This window comes from Acartia tonsa, chromosome 9 (assembly GCF_053477335.1).
Source record: "Acartia tonsa isolate MP-2025a chromosome 9, ASM5347733v1, whole genome shotgun sequence".
NCBI lineage: Eukaryota > Metazoa > Arthropoda > Copepoda > Calanoida > Acartiidae > Acartia > Acartia tonsa.
This window is the reverse complement of record NC_137268.1, coordinates 1,742,611-1,759,484: the sequence shown is the minus strand read 5'-3', so window position 1 is coordinate 1,759,484 and position 16,874 is coordinate 1,742,611. Positions and strand designations below refer to the sequence as shown.

At 30.7% G+C, this 16,874-nt stretch overlaps 2 protein-coding genes across 2 annotated transcripts in view; one reads left to right on the top strand and one right to left on the bottom strand.

Moving 5' to 3' along the window:
• On the top strand, positions 1–9,344 carry LOC145327989 (uncharacterized). Its single transcript, XM_080171516.1, has 12 exons — positions 1–178; positions 1,124–1,213; positions 2,102–2,162; positions 3,167–3,264; positions 3,960–4,085; positions 4,611–4,761; positions 5,160–5,500; positions 5,906–6,004; positions 6,382–6,438; positions 7,034–7,095; positions 7,228–7,589; positions 7,739–9,344. Exons 1-12 carry the CDS (start codon positions 130–132, stop codon positions 7,914–7,916), a joined length of 1,674 nt encoding a protein of 557 aa, XP_080027642.1. The 5' UTR covers positions 1–129; the 3' UTR covers positions 7,917–9,344.
• A 357-nt stretch (positions 9,345–9,701) lies between these two features.
• LOC145327988 (voltage-dependent calcium channel type A subunit alpha-1-like) overlaps positions 9,702–16,874 on the bottom strand; it is a 186,549-nt gene continuing 179,376 nt past the window's right edge. Inside the window, exons 49-52 of the mRNA XM_080171515.1 lie at positions 13,372–13,501; positions 11,953–12,042; positions 11,044–11,131; positions 9,702–9,781 (exon numbers count right to left, since the gene is read on the bottom strand). Coding sequence (XP_080027641.1) covers positions 9,702–9,781; positions 11,044–11,131; positions 11,953–12,042; positions 13,372–13,501 — 388 coding nt within the window. The remainder of the gene's footprint in view (positions 9,782–11,043; positions 11,132–11,952; positions 12,043–13,371; positions 13,502–16,874) is intronic.

Below are 16,874 nucleotides of genomic sequence, written 5' to 3'. Positions count from 1 at the left end.
TCTTTCAACCAGTGAACACTAAACACAACAACAGCGCAAAAACGCGCACAAACTCTGTTAATAGTGAAAAAAAACCAGGTGTTTTTTATCATAAGATTAAGTTTTTTTTGGACATTTAGATGTATAAAAATGACAAAGTGGAACAACCAAGGTGCAAAACGGCTTTTCCGCTTTATGTGTGAGTTAATTTTATATACAAAAATTGATAAATAATCTTTTATTCACTTTTTGTACCAATATAGCATCACAATAAATTAATTATATCTTTAAAACTCTTCCCAATGTTTTTTCTTCTTTTTTTGCACATCCTTTAACTGTCTATTTTTTAGAAAAAGAAAATATTCTACAGCTAATAATCAATTTTATGATTTTTTTTTCTTGCCACGGACAACTGTCTACGCTGCGATAAATAACATAATTATTAAGATATATAAGTTTTCCGGAATTTTAATGTTAGGGGGAGATTTGAAATCTGCATCAAATTTTTAGGATTTTTTTTATAAAATTCGTTTTTTGTATAATTCTTTATCTAAGAGTAGAAATGCATTTTAAATTAATTAATTTTGACCAATAGGATAGGTTGATTTTTAAACTACCTGCACTCTAATTGGTTAAATGATGTACACCATCCAATCAGAGCGCAGATTTTTTAAATCCACCAATCACAGATGCCAAAATTAATTAACTTAAATTGCATTTCCGCTTTTAGATAAAGAATTATACAAAAAACGAATTTTATAAAAAATCCTCAAAATTTGATGCAGATTTCAAATCTCTTTAAAATTCCGGAAAACTTATATATCTTAATAATTATGTAACTTAATTTTTAAAAACTAGTGGCTTTTGAGGGGGGAGGGGAGACTATTGCCGATAAATTGAAGCACATTCCAAATGATGATACACATGAAACCCCTTCTGTAGATTACAATTGGTGGTTGAAACGTTAGGACACTCAACTTATTGAACCAACCCATCAAAACTCAATAAAAATTCCCAAAGATGTTGAGCCAACTAATAAAAAAACGCTGGGGAATAGTGTTCTAAACAGCCCAATGTCATCTCCCTCCCTGTCTATTCAACAATCGAATCCAGAATTATTCGAATAATATATGATTTCTTTTAGGCCAGATCATAACAATCTTTGTTGTGATAGCATTGTTGTTGATTACAATTAAAAGGGATCAAATGGAAATTGATGCAGTACATTATGCAGGAACATAAATTTTATAAAAGAGTACTCATTTTAGAATATATTTTTAGTAGCAAAGCTACTCTAAAATTAGACTGGGTCCATTTATATGTCAAGATCGGTTAGCTCTTAATTTTACCATACTAGAATTGTATTATCTATTTCAAACTTTGCATGATGATTCCTATAGAAGTTAGGTACGAGTAAAAAAGCGAAGTAACTCTATAATTGTTACCAGAAAGTCCGTACGTTCATTTTAAACATGTTGCTTTTTAACTTTTTTACCATTAAATGTGTTAAAATTATCCGATTAGTCTGATTTTTGGAATACTGATTAATAGGACAACGAAGTACATTGTTATAAGCGAAGCATCTCTATAGTCAAGTTTTAAAAATGTAAGTATGTCCTTAAACAATATACATTTAGGCAGATTTTAACAAATTTACTTACACTTTTTTTTTATTTTTTAAACTTCTATATAATGATTAATGATTTCTGACACTCTGAAAGTGTTAATGTTCGTTTGTCCTACCGTTTCAGAGCTTCCCTTTGGATGTTGTCATCCTTGTTCTACTATGGGGTGCTTTAATCAATAGGTCTTTTGATACATAATCCAGATAACTACCTGGATCCAGTGTTAAGGACCCTTTTCTTCGGCTAGCAAATTGCGTTCTGCCCTTTTGTAGCGACTTGGCTGTGTTAATATTTCCGATTTGGCTGATATTCTAAGACCCAATCAACAATTGTTCAATGCAGTAGGATGTATCTATTCGAATTTTCTGACAAGATTATTGACAAATCTTTAATAAGGATATTTATTTAACACAAGCCTCAGTAAAAGCAAATATAAAAAACAAATATTAATATATAAACTCAACAATGAAGATTCAACAAGATTTATGTTGTTACAGATGTCAATCAAACCTGTATAGAATGTAACATAACCATGTGTGATGAAAATAATAAAACAAAGTAATTTTTTCTCCAAAGAAGATAAAGTATAGAAAAGAATCCAGGTAGAAGATTCTGCCTGGCTAGCATGAATTAAAATTGGAACTTTTGAAAGACCAAAAAGTAATTCTGGCTTTTGGTAAAGTCACGAGACACGAGACTTGAGATATATTATTAAAATAAATGCCTTTTAATTGGTTACTAAAAGCCAGAACAACTGGCATTCATTCACCTGTCTCCAATACACAATGGCTTAAAACTTTATATTATGTACAAAACCATAAATAAAATCAAATTAGCGTGAATTTCATAAATTAAATAATTTTTGATATATTTTCTTTTATAAAAATTTAATTTTAGTTTTGTCCCAACTGGACAATTATACAATTTAAGTTTGAGATAATATTTTTAATGCAGAAGCATCAGTTTTCAATTCTATACTTTATCTTCTTTGTTTTTTTTGCTAGTGCAGCTATTCTATTATTACATTATATGTTTGTATGTCCATCCATATTGTAAATATGGGATCTAGGTTGCATCAAAATTTGACTCTTTGAAGCCAGGGATATAAAAGGTTAAGACAATGGCCTTTAAATTGATGTACGTCCTTAATGATGATACACAAAATTACCCTTTCAGTAGATTACAATAAGTGGTTAAAAGTGGTTGACAATCAACTTAGTTAACCAACCAATCAAAATCAGTTTTTGAGCCAACCAATAAGAAAGCGTTAATTTAAAACTTTGGGGACTGATAAAATAGTAGCTTGGTTTGCCTGTGTGTTAAAGAATAGATACTTAATCTATGGCAATTGTCATTTTTGATTTCTTGTATAATTACATTTGATTATCTTATGTAAGTTAGAAGAAAAATGTTTCAAAACTATGAACCAGTTTAAGAAATTGTATAGGATTTTTTCACTTTTTTTATTTGCACCTATAATAATAGAATAAATTAGCATCTTCTATAGTATCTGTATTTGACAAAATATATATCTCATGCTAACTAAAACTTTCTTTTTTTAGACCTGTAGAGATTGAGGTCTGGAAACAATGCTATCCAGAATTCATGAAAAAATATTCTGGTTTTGCAATTATTAATTGCTTCCTTGTCTTGACAATAGGTAATGTCATTATATTTATTGGTGGCTTCGCCCCAACTTTACGGTAAACTTTGATATTAGAAGCTTGCTAGAAAAATTTGGGTAATAATATGTTAGCTTTTTGTTTGAGGGAGGTCATTGAGTTGTTATAGTATAAAGCAATAACCAAAAAGGAAATTCCCTGTAGGGCAGAAACCAATTGGTGTAATGTATTCTATCAGACAGAAAGAAAGATAGACACTGTATTACTTAGATTTACATATTACTACTTTATCACCAGCCTTTAAGTGGAAGTAATTTTGTAGAGAATTTGAATCCCACTTTCAAATTTTTTATTTTAGGGAAGTTCATACAATATTTCAAAAAAAAATCTAATATAATAGCAATGTTTTTTTAATCTTATATGTTCTTACAGTACATTTTTGGGATTAAACTTCAATTTTATATAAAAAAAAGATGAACTGTAATTTAATTTCCAAATGTGTACACAGTTTCCTCGGTGTTTCCTCATCCTATCTCAATATTTACTACTAGCTTAAAAACTTCAAACTTCCAAAAAAATCTAAATTTGAATGTATAAATGATTTATACAATACATTCAAAGTTTGAAGCTTTTTTAGCTAGTAGTAAATATTGAGATAGGATGAGGAAACACCGAGGAAACTGTGTACACATTCAGAAATAAAATTTCAGTTCATCAAAAAAAATGCTTTCAGGTGGACTTGGAAATATACTGAATCTGTTAGCTATTCCCTATGTTTTCTTCAAATATCCACACAAGTTTGAAAAACGATGGAACCAAACAACTTTGCTCATGCTACATCTGTCTTATTGTGATTTAGGTATTGATAACTTTAAAGTTTATATTTGAAAATTCCTTTACAATTTGTGTTTATATGTGTTGATTATCGATCCTTATAGTAAAGTAACAGGATGTCTGTGTGTTAGTATGTTTGTACCGAAGGATCTTTCTAACCGCTGAAACGACCAGGTTTTCCTTAACAGGGTAGCTTCTCATAGGTACCGGGAAGGTTTACAACTATATTGGGGGATGGTACCACCACCCTCCCCAGAGAAATCAATAAAAAAAAATAAAAAAACACTGCTCTGCGGACATTTTTGCAATTAGCTAAAAACACAACTAACACCTTCTATCGCCTAAAAAAATATTTTTGGTAAACAGCTAATTTTAAATAGATTAAAAAGAAACAATTTTACGTGTCCCTAGAGGCCTCTAGGGGCGTAGCCGCTAGTCATAACTAAAGAGTCAAGTTAATTTAAATGAAGAACCTTTAAACAATTTAAAAAGCAATTACTGTAAATTTGTTTTAGACAAAATTAAAATAAAACTATTTTTTACATTCTAGCTTATGTAGTGGTTGGAATGCCATTTTTCCTGAACATCTACATCAACAACCAGATAACCTTCTCCAACACAATGTGCTGGCTTGTAGCTTTGGTGCGTAATTGGATTGCATATGCTGATTTCTTGACTCTTGGTATAATAGCATATGTGAGGTAAGACTTAAATAGTTTATTTTATTTCATTTCTCTAGCAAATAACTTACAGATTTGCCCCTAAATGCCTCTAGAGGAACTTGAGGTGTAGGGGGGGGGGGGGGAGTGTTGGATTAGAGTTGAACCTCCCCCTCCCCCTTTTCAATTTTAGTTACTTTATGTAACTTGGGATAGAGTAATCTTTACGAGGGGTTGACTTCTATTGGGAGGTGCTACCCTGCCCCAAAATAGTAATAATCCTTCCCAGGACCTATAAGAAGTTAACTTTACAAATAACCATGTTGGTTTATTGCAGTTAGCAAGATGCTTCAGTACAGACAGACAGATAATCTGTTACTTTTATACCCCAGAATTATTTCTAATTAATAAATTTATTGTTAAAATTATATTTGTTCTAGGATGAGAGCAAACTTCTATCGACCACCACACGGCTTTAACATCTTCAAATGTTTCTTACAATGTTGCTCTACCTGGGTCCTTTCTTTCCTAATTATATCCCCAATTGTCAGTGAAGGAGATTGGTTTGGCATACATTGGGGAAAATTTGGTCCTGCTCCAAATGTTGCAATGTGTAACACATATTCCTGCCCTACTGGGCTGCCTTATTCACCATCTGCATTAGTTTACACTGTTGGGTTTTTCCTTCCATTTTTCACAATACTGATAGCCTACCTACTTGTCCTTCCAATTAAAATGAAAAGAATTCAATGTGATATTGATAGGTTACAATCAAATCAAGGAAAGATTTATCATGTTAGAAATTGATACAAATTGATTAAAACACAAATACCCGTAAGGGAAGGCTTGAATGTTTTTTTTTTAATTAAGAAACTTCAAATTTTAAAATATGCTGTAAAATTTATACTGCCTGTTGGCATTGAATGACCTTACCACCAATCAAAAAAATGTTAAGTTCTAAATCAAAAGTTATCAAACACCCAACCATTACTAATTAACATCCTTCTTGGTTACATTACAATTTCTACAAGTTATAAAAGGAGCTTAAAACAAAGATTGCTAATGAAAGTGGTGTATGAACAAAAAAACTGGGGTGCTATAACTTGTTTAGCCCTCTTGCAGAGATAACAGTATGTTAGCAATTAAATGCCTAAATTAACCTAGCATAATAATCTGAATTATACAGATGAACAAGACGAGTTTGTGGATACATGCGAAGTAAATAAAGCCCTCTGGATGCTCTTCTTGGCATATTTTATCTTTTCAGGCCCATTGACAGCTATAGGTATTATGATTTTTTAAATTAAGTTATTAAAGGGATAGAAGTGCATTTCAGAAATCTGATTTCAAGCTGAAGTTACAAGTATACCATCAAACATATAAATTTTATATTACAACAATAAATAAAAAACAGTTGGACATAACTATATTAGTCGTCATGCTGTTTATGGGAAAATAAGAAATCTATATAAATTTCATCACATAAATGCAATTTTAAATCTTGATATTTCAAAACTACACAGTAGTAAGTTGAAAAACTTATAAATTCACTGAACCAGAAAAAATATGCAGTTCACTAAATTCAATGCTAAGTTTCTATTCTGCAGAATGCTTGTAAAAATTATATAATTATTCTATTATTGATTATTATTTCTTTCCTAGAATGGCTTGGTGTAACAAATATATCTGATGAAAGTTTGGCAATTGCAACAATTATTGGTAATTTTTATATTAATTTAAAATAAATTCAAGAGTTGTACTAGAACAAGGATAACAACATTCATAAAAGCGAAGCACTGAAACGGTAGGACAAACCGACAGTAACACTTATATAGTGTCAAAAATGAATAATCAGAATATAAATGTATAAGAGTCGAAGCAAAATTGTAAGTACATTTTTAAAAAACTGCTTGATACAGGATAATGTTTATGGAAATACTTACATTTTTAGGACTTGATTATAGAGTTGCTTTGCTTATAAAATTATACTTTGTTGTCCAAGGAATCAACCGAAAATCAGATCAATCGAATGATTTGATCACATAAAAATTTGTTGTTAAAAAAGTAATAAAATCAACATGTTTAAAATGGACGTACGGACATTCCTGTAATGATTATAGAGTTGCTACGCTTTCTAAATCGTACCTAACTACTAAAGGAATTACCATAAGTTTGAAATCGATAAGACAATTCTAACATTCCTAAACTAACAAAAAAGCTATCCGTTTGTGACGGACGTACGGACCGACCCTAATTATAGAAAAGCTTCGCTTTTAAAAATTATTGCCTCACTTTTTCTTTATAATATATTTAGGCTACAACTGGTACTTCTGGATCTATGCAATCAATTTCATTGTGTATCTTGCCTCTTTAGAAGTAAGTACATTTAGCATTTAGATATGCTATTAAAAATTATATTTGTCAAACTATTTCCTAAATTACAGTTAGCTTATGACCATTATTGAGTATTTATAATAGGATTTATACTAAATATTTTATGTTTTCTAGGATTTTAGAGAGATGTATAAGATTTTTCTACAAGATTGTATCCACTTCATGTGTAAATCAAAGAAAAAAGAAACAAAGTCAACTAGAGCAGTAGTTTACACTGTTTCTGGGAGAGTCAATCTTGGATTTGAAACTCCTCTTGAGCGTAGAACTTCCAAGGAAGATTTTGAGATGAACAGAGAAGCTGATATAGAGTTCAGACTGGTTAGATCAAGTTCAGCGCCGCCTTGTAAAAGGAAAAGAAGATTCACAGAAAATCCTAGATCAGCCAGCAACTGGAATGGAAAGAAATCCTCAGAACCAGAATCAGATTATGAAGATAGTTTTGTCAGAAATAGATTTGCTCAAATTCATCAAATAAAGTAAGCATAATTTAAAATTTATTAAAATTAATTCAATCCATTCTTCATCACTTGCTTATCACTATGTACTTTTTCCCTTAAGCCTAATTTGATTCTTTCAAAATGAATTATCAAAATTAATAAACTTAAACTTCCTTTTTTTTATTTAGAAGAACAACCAAAACTTCAAATTTAAACACATCTTGGACTAGTATTACCAACTCAACACAAGGAAGAATGATGGAGACCCCAACTCTATTTACAACAACTGTAACTGCTGAACATGGAAGAAGACTTCTGGCCTCAGCTGCTTTAAAGATGGCTTTGGATTTGGATAAGATTGAATAACTTTGGTTTTGTACCAATATACAATTAAGAAAAGTTTTTCCTGTCTGAAGCTAAAGATCTTTGAAATTACTTGACCAAGAGGGTTGTAATTTTAACTAGCTATATAAATATTTCTACAAGTTATAAGCTAATTTCAAAAACCTCATGTATCCTCCCGTAGAAGCTAGTGGCGAAGTAACTAGTAGTAATCTGAAGATATTATTACATTTTTTATGTTAACTATATAATTTAAAAAAAACCTGTTTATATTACGTTAAACTTGTTACTGACTTGTCTTCCAGCTTGTACATCTAACATGTACTATTTTCTGATATGATAAAACTATTAACCTAAAAATTTGCCCATCTTCATGAAAAAAATTCTCATTTTTGACACCAAGTTAACTGTGATTCTATTTCTATTTTATTTAATCTATTGTATTGTTATATATTGGCAATCTATACTTACTCAAATTCATTATAAATAATTTTTATTGTAAAAGCCTTTAGGTACTTTTAAAAAATATTTTGGGGAAAAGAGATTGGGCATTAATTGGATGCATTATAACAATAACTGAATGTCAAAATACAGATCATTCACCCATAAACTTATTTTCATCCATGCTTCTCTTTAATTAAGAGCAATTATGAATAACAAAAAAAATGTATTTGTTTATAAATTGTTATAACTGTATATTTATATTAATCTGTTGAAAACAAGGGATGTAGGTGTAGGACAATCTAATCTACGCTCAATTCTACTATGTAGATTTTTATTTTATAAGTAAGGAAATTAAATAAATGTTAATTAGTTAAAGGGACTGTGAACGAAAAAAAATTCTCAATAGATTATCAAACCTTAACATCATCTTATTCTAGTAAAGGTAGGGCAAAACATGAATTGGCAATTTTATGTCATAACATGAATCATCAACAATTAGTAAATTGTTTAAACATAGTTTAAACATATATATGACAAGTTAGATATCCCTAGAAACACTATTATAAACAAAAACGTTAAGATTTTCCTTGTTTTTTAATTTTTTCCAAAATGCCGCAAAATCAAGGCATTAATCCTTGACATTTTTGTTAATTGGGCGTTTTTAATTGATCAGTAGAGTGCAAGGTGTTTAGAAAATGTTGAGATTTGATAATCAGATGAGAAATTTTTACATTCACACTCCCTTTAAGCATTATTTTCATCTCAATCCCTTAATTATTACTTAATCAAAATAAAACCAAATTATCCAATTTTTGTTTATGTATATAAATTTGATCATAATATTTTAATAAACCAGTATATCAAAATTAAAATAATTGTTTTAAAAAAACGATGACCACGTGCAATAGTTGCGAAATTTTTAAAAACTTTTGCAAAATATACCGACAAACATCAAGTCGAAATAGTAATTTCGTTAATTCTGAAAATTTAAAAGTTGTGCCTTTACGAAGCTTCCATATTTGAAATTATGTTCATTGAAAATATATTATAGAGGTATACTATTATAATTGTGTACTAGGCTTATTGATAACTAAAGACTTTTTCAAAAGCCGAAGCTTTTTTTATAATTTAACAATTAAAGCATATTGCTTTTTACAAGGTACAATGTTATAAGCGAAGCATTTTTATATAGTCATAAAAAGTATTTGAGCAGTTTTGCAACAAATTTACTAACAATTTTGTTTAGACTTTTAACATTTTTATTCTGCTTTTCAGTTCTGACACTATACAAGTGTTAATGGTAGTTTGTCCCACTGTTTCAGAGCTTCGCTTTTATGGATGTTTTAAAGCTTGTTTTTTAAAATCTTACCTTGTTGTTTTCCATATTTCATAGATGAGAATGCCACCATATAGTTTGCCAACAGTCAATTTGCCAGGACCAGTATCTGTAATATGAGATATATTATTAATTGGATGTTTCATCAGATTTTATGTACAATTATAAAGTGAAACTCGCAGCTGGCTAGAATAATGATATCCCCATCCACCCCCTTTACCCTCCTACTGAATGAACGAACTGACTAATAAATGAGGTCCATATTAGCATCCCTAAATTGACTATAATTTTTCCCCTGAAAAAACTTCCACGTATTCTATATCAATTCTGGACGAAGCCCAATCTGTACCACTTTTGCACCGCTTTTGATTCCTGTGACGACATAAAATGAAGGGAGATGAGAGGAGAAGTGGGAAGGAAAACCCCTAAAAAAGAGATGGAGAATCCCTCATTTTTATTACATCACAGGAATCAAAAGTGGTACAGATTGGGCTTCGTCTCAATTCTGTAATACAGAATTTTACCCCCTCAAACGAATTGTTATTTTTTTGGGGGTGGGGAGAGGGAGGTAAATTACCCCAGTCCAAAGATTGAGGGGGGGGGATTATTTACCTCCATAAATTGACTTCAGGAAGGGTAATTTCCCCCGAGGTAAAAATGTTGATGGGGATAAGCAAAATTCTATTTCTTTTTTCAAAGAAAAGTATTTTTTTTTTCAGATTTATGCGGTTAGTTTATACAAGCTATATGCATATTGTTTATCTAAATGTAAGGGCTCTGATAAAAATCTTAAATTCCTGAATGACATATCTAATAAATATAGTCTGGTTTTTAAAAAAAGTTTCAGTAATTTACAGAGCATTCGAATTTTCAACCATAAATTTCTCCCCATATACATGTAGCATTGTAGACTATATGTTATTATGTATGACAGCGTTTTTTAAGACGCGTAGTATCTATTTACTAGGTATCCAAGAATTGATAAATACTGCCTTTAGAGTCTCATAGTAAAAGTTATTAGAGTATAATAATTTATATGTTAGATGTAATAACCATTTTTTTAGTTGTCGATTTTTTATGATTGTATATAGATTGTACATTAAAACTTATTAAAACTTTTTTATCCATTTCTGTACTCTTCAAATTTCCATTCATTTTTTTCGTTTCGAAGAACCATATCGGTTTGCAGTTTGCAAGATCCTTCGGTACAGACAGACACACAAACACATAGACAAACCGAAATCCTGTTATTTTGATATAAGGATTATAACCAATATTGAGCAAATATTTAGTGGGTCTATGGGTTCTTAACAATCAAAAAGGGAAATACGCCATGTGGTAAATCATGTATTCTTAAAGAAAACTACTTACGTTCTTCTGTTGGTACGAGAAGGTCAATTTTTCCTGCTCTAGTGACCGGCCAAACCTTCATTATAGTTGCCCGCAACTCTAGGTCAGCCTAAAATTTTGTAAGCTCATTAATATAATAAATGTATAAGTATAGTTATATAATCTAGACAATTACCTGGTTCCAGTGGTGGGAACCTTTTTCGTCTGCTACCAAATTGCTTTTTGGTATTTTGTAACGCTTGGCTTTGTTAATATTTCCGACGCTATTGGCTGATATCAAAGATCCAATTGAAAGTCGGCACAGGGTCCCCATCCCGTGAATAAACAAGTACTTAACCCCTGTCTAATCTTTTTTTTACTTTAATATCAATACTAGCGGCTACGCCCCTAGAAGCCTCTAGGGGCACTGGAAGTAGGGAGAAAGGTCGACCTCATCCCATAAGTTTCAAAAAAGTTAAAAATTATTTTTGGGGGGAAGGGGGGTAAAGACACCCTCTCCTAAAATAGTTTAAAACCTTCCCAGGACCTATAAGAAGATTCACTAGTAATGAGAACAATATCGGTTCAGCGGTTAGCGAGATCCTTCGGGACAGACAAAAACGCTTACTACTTTATATAATTGGATAAACAATATAGAACCACTTAAGTCCTGCGACCTTGGAATTAATGATAAGAAATATATCTAACCCTATTTAAAAAATGACAACATAATTTTAAGCAGGGCTCGACAATCGCGCGTCAGCCGCATGTAAGCCTCATGAAAATCAACCCTTTACAATTTTAAAAATCTCCTGGAAGTCTAAATCTGACCCAAATATAACAAATCCCTCGTCTCAAAAATTTTGTTAAAGCATCCAAACAGGTTTTTATTCTTATATAATTGTTTAGATTTTAAAAATCCGTGAAATAATAAATCTGGGAAGCTCTGACCTGGTCCATTTCAGCAGATTCTCGCACATTAATCTTTAGATTATCTCTGATCAAAGCAAACAGGGTTGTTGTAAAGCTAACTCTTCCCTCCTAGAATATATATAATTTTTAACTTGTCTGATAGTGAATTGGCAAACAGTTTAAATAAGTTGATTATTAGAGGTGGGCGGAAATAATGAATCGACTACATAGAAAATTGCTTTTAATAATCAGCATGTTGGTTTTAATAGAAGAAAAGTTAAATGAAAGATTATAAGTTTTTCCCTATAATAATATTAGGTTAACACACATAGAATTTAGGACTTGGTAGGGGGGGGGGGGGGGGAGAATTTAATTACCAATAAATAAAAATCATTAAATTAATCGAATTGGATCATGGCTTGGATCATCGGCTCCTCAGAGCCAACAAAAAAAAATTGATCTACTTTTTTTTTCTTTTACTATTCACAGATAATTGTTTATAATACAATTTAACAAGAAAATATATGTAGATTTTTGAAATTCAAATTTTTCTACCATTTAAACAAGCCGCGCATTTTGAATTTTTAATTTTTACGCATTGTTTGCTCACCCTTTATATCAAGTTGTTTATCTTATTTTCAAAGAACCCCTTTCCCACTCTGGCGCCTACCCCCCCCCCCCTCCCTTTTAATTTATGTGCACTTACTTGTTAACGATATATTATATGTACATAAAAAAACTTTTCCCTTTTTTATGATTTGAGTATCCAAGTTTGAAAAAGTTTCATGTAAAACAAAATTTGAAGGTTATATAACGTTAAAAGTACGAATTTTAGTACATTTCTATATAATTATAGAAATAGAATACTATGTATTCTGACTAGAGACCTTATTGCCTCTAAGGGCACTTAAAGGAATTATTTTCAAATTTTCAAAATAAGAGGGGGGATTCTGGGCTCGACTAAATTTCTCTAAACTCTTTCTTTTGCTGATACATGTGCTACTTGTGGAAAAAATGTCCTTGTTCTTTTTCATAAAATATTTCCAATTATATATCAATAGGACAATGGTCGATAAATTAATGTACATTCCAAATAATAATACACAAAATTACCCCTTTTGTAAATTAAAATTAGTGGTTAAAATCAAAATTCAATAGCAGTCCCCAAAGTTGTAAAGCCAACGAAAAAGAAAACATTAGTAAAAAACTTTGGGGACAGGCCAATGTCTCCTCCCTCCCCGATATTATCAACCTTACCTTTTCAATTAATGTACATTCCCGATAATAATATACAAAATTACCCCTTCTTAGATTAAAATTGGTGGTTCAAATGTTTGAACGCTCATCTTATCGAAACAGCTAATCAAAATTCAATAACAGTCCCCAAAGTTGAAGACCCAACGAATAAGAAAACATTAATAAATATAAAACTTTGGGGACTGATATCATTAACCTTACCTTATCAATCGGCATATTCATCCTGATCAACCTCTTATAGGCCATCTTATCCGGACATTTCTTTCCAAATCCGAGCGGGGGATCTATGTTCTTTAGCAGCTCCAACGCTTCTGTGTAATGAATTGTCCCACTGAAAATAAAAATTTAATAGCTTTATAGAAACAGTTAATTCAACAATTAAATTATTTCGTCCATTGTCACATATCACCAAAGCTTTTACATTATTGATAAAATGTCTTTTGGATATTAATTTAAAAAACACACGTCCAATTTTTTTACTCCTTGATGGCAGAATTTCGCAAATTTTATTCGCGAAACCTTTTGAGAATTGGAGAAAATATAAAAAAAATACTACACACAATCTAGCATAATTTACAATATTCCAACTACTTCAATATGACGCATTTTATACATTTAAAAAACATTTTTGACACATAAAAATTCTCAAATAAAGATTAAATCCCACTAAAGTAAAAAAAACAAGTTCCATAGAAATGTTAGTCTTTCTTTGACCCACTGTGCATTTGATTTAAATCTAAAATAAAACATATTTTTCTTACTAATAAAAAATATATAAATAGATAATAATTAATTTGTATTACTACTAAATATTAGTTTGCGTATAAATGTGGGGAAAGTTTTGATGGAGTTGAGCGGTTTACAAGTTGTTCACAGAACAATTCCCAGGTTTCTTACATTGGTTTTGGGTCTATTACCCCCCCCCCCCCCATTCTCTTAGTTTATTTATTTCGGGGTAGATTCTTATAGGTCCCGGGAAGGCTTATATTTATTTTGGGGGATGGTACCACCAACCTCCAAAGAGAAATCGCCTCTAGAAAAAAAATACTCCCCTACCCCTCAAAAAAATTATAATTTTTTTTTTTTAAACTAAAATAAAAATCTCAATTAAAAAAAATAGGTTTAACTCTCCCCTCCTCAAGTGCCATTAGTGGCCTCTAGGGTGCGTAGCTGCTAGTATAATAGAAAGTAGTAAGACAATTTGTCTGATGCCAAGATTTACATAACTAATGAACTGATTGAGTTAGGAAAAAGTCTTGGGATGGTTTAAGGCTATTTTTAAATTTTCAAGACTATAGATTCTTTTCGACTATTTTAAAAATCTTTTAATACAGAGTCCCTAGATGCTAAGGGCACAGTTACCAGTAGATAAGAAACAAGGATGCCTTTATGTTTGGACCAAAAAATCACGCAGAACCTAAATGACTCTCCTTTACAATGAAGCTTTTCATAGGCCTCAAGGAGGTATTTTTTGTTTACCCATTTTAGGGAAGTGTACCGCCAGCCTCTCAAGTTAAATCACTCCCAGAAGAATTAACCCCTGGCAGCTAGTAAAAATAATATATTTGTTTTTTATTGCTGATCTACTTGTTGATGGATCTTTAGAAAAAAGGAGTCGTGATTCAAATTAAAATGAAATTGCTAAACAATCATCTAACTCTTTGTATGGTCTTAGTTTATTAAAGAAAACTTTTTTTGCTACAAAATTTTTTATCTGTCTGTTAACTAATAAAGATTATGTTAATAATCAATTTATAATTAATTACGGATGTTACAGCAGATTTTCATGTACTTTAATTATTCTCCCAGCTGGCTAAAATAACATCCCATCCACCCTCTTTATCTCATTCCCTCTCCCACTATTGGATGAAAGAACGGACTAAAAAATAAGGGCAACCATAAGAAACGACAAATTTTTTCCTTTTAATTTATCCATGTATTACATGTCCATTAGATTTAACATATAGCAGAAAAGATAAAAAGATCAAAAGTTAACAAGGATGACAACATCCATAAAAGCGAAGCGCTAAAACGGTAGGACTAACGGACATTAACACTTTTATAGTGTCAGAACTGAATAATCAGACTATAAATGTAAGAGAGTCGATGCAAAATTGTAAGTAAATTTGTTGAAAAACTGCTTGATACAGAATAATGTTTATGGACATACTTACATTTTTAGGACTTAATTATAGAGTTGCTTCACTTATGATATTGTACTTTGTTGTCCCAGGAATCAGTATACCAAAAATCAAATCAATCGGATAATTAGATCATATAAAAATTTGTTGTTAAAAAAGTAAAAAATACAACATGTTTAAAATGGATTCTGGTAATGATTATAGAGTTGCTACGCTTTCTAAATCGTACCTATTTACAGCAGGAATCACCATGCAAAGTTTGAAATCGATAAGACAATACTAACATGCCTAAATTTACGAAAAAAGCTATCCGTTACGGATGGACGGACGGACTGACGGACCGACCCAGATTATAGAAAAGCTTCGCTTTTAAAAAGCCAACTAAATCTCTATAAATCTTTGGGGATTATAAATTTTTGGGTTCCATTATCCTTTAAAATCCAATATCCACTCCCTCCCTGGATAAATAGACATCTTGATAAAGACAAATAAATGGATCAATTGCCAGAAAATTTTCACAGATGTGCAGCAATTCTAAAAAGCGTCACTTCAATGTTGAACTGAAATAGAATTTTGGTGAATTTTGTTGTCTAAAAAGAGTTTTCTGTTAGTGAAATGTTAAAGTAGAATTTTGGTGCACAAAAATGATTTTACAGATTTATGTCAAAAAAGGGATAGGAAAGATTGATAACGGGTAAACTGGTTTTAAATTTATAATTTTTCATTTTAATATCCGTGGAAAGCTGTCTATAATACGAAGTGACAAATTACTATTGTATAATGAAAAATATATATTTCTAATTTCTAAGGAAACATATATGTTATAATGTTATACATAATATCCAAGATTTTGAATTATTTGACTGTATAACCAGTAATTTCTATAAGTATCATATCGTTTAAACAAAGCATGGTCAATTATTTTGTTAATGCTAATATTTATTGGTCAGTTCTTTAATCCAGTAGTTGGTGAGGGGATGTGGATAAGGGGCTGGAGGGAAGGTATCTTTATTTTAGACAGCTGTGAATATCACTTAATTAGAGTTCATGAAAATCTGGTGCAACATCTAAGTAATAATTTATCAATTTTTAGGATGTTTCTGGATGCATAAGATTTCGAAATCCCTCATGAAATGCAAATTTTACCAATTCCTTTATCTTTTTATAAATGTCAAAAGTGAGAAAGATGGTTAAAGTTTTCAAGAATTCAAAAATAAGTTTTGAGAAAAGAAGAGTTTAGGAGAAAATTTGTGTACATAAAACTATATTATGTATGAATAATGTATATTGTATATATGCATATATGAAATGCACATGCATTAGATAGATTTTCATACATTATTGATTACCATTAATAGAATTTTTAAACATTAAATCTTTTTAAAAATTACAATTTCTTACATCCTGGCATAAGTACCTATGTCAACAATAATACAGCATAGACAGGAATCTAAAGGGATAAGACAATGACCGATAAACTTATGTACATCCCTAATGATTATACACAAAATTACTCCTTCTGTTGATTACAATTAGTGGTTGATAGACACTCAACTTATTGAA

Coding starts and splice junctions, on each gene's coding strand:
- LOC145327989 (XM_080171516.1), top strand. CDS start 130: ATGACAAAGTGGAACAACCAAGGTGCAAAACGGCTTTTCCGCTTTATG. Junction 1,214..2,101: donor TGATGCAGTACATTATGCAG/GAACATAAATTT, acceptor ATGTTGTTACAG/ATGTCAATCAAACCTGTATA. Junction 3,265..3,959: donor CTTCCTTGTCTTGACAATAG/GTAATGTCATTA, acceptor AAATGCTTTCAG/GTGGACTTGGAAATATACTG.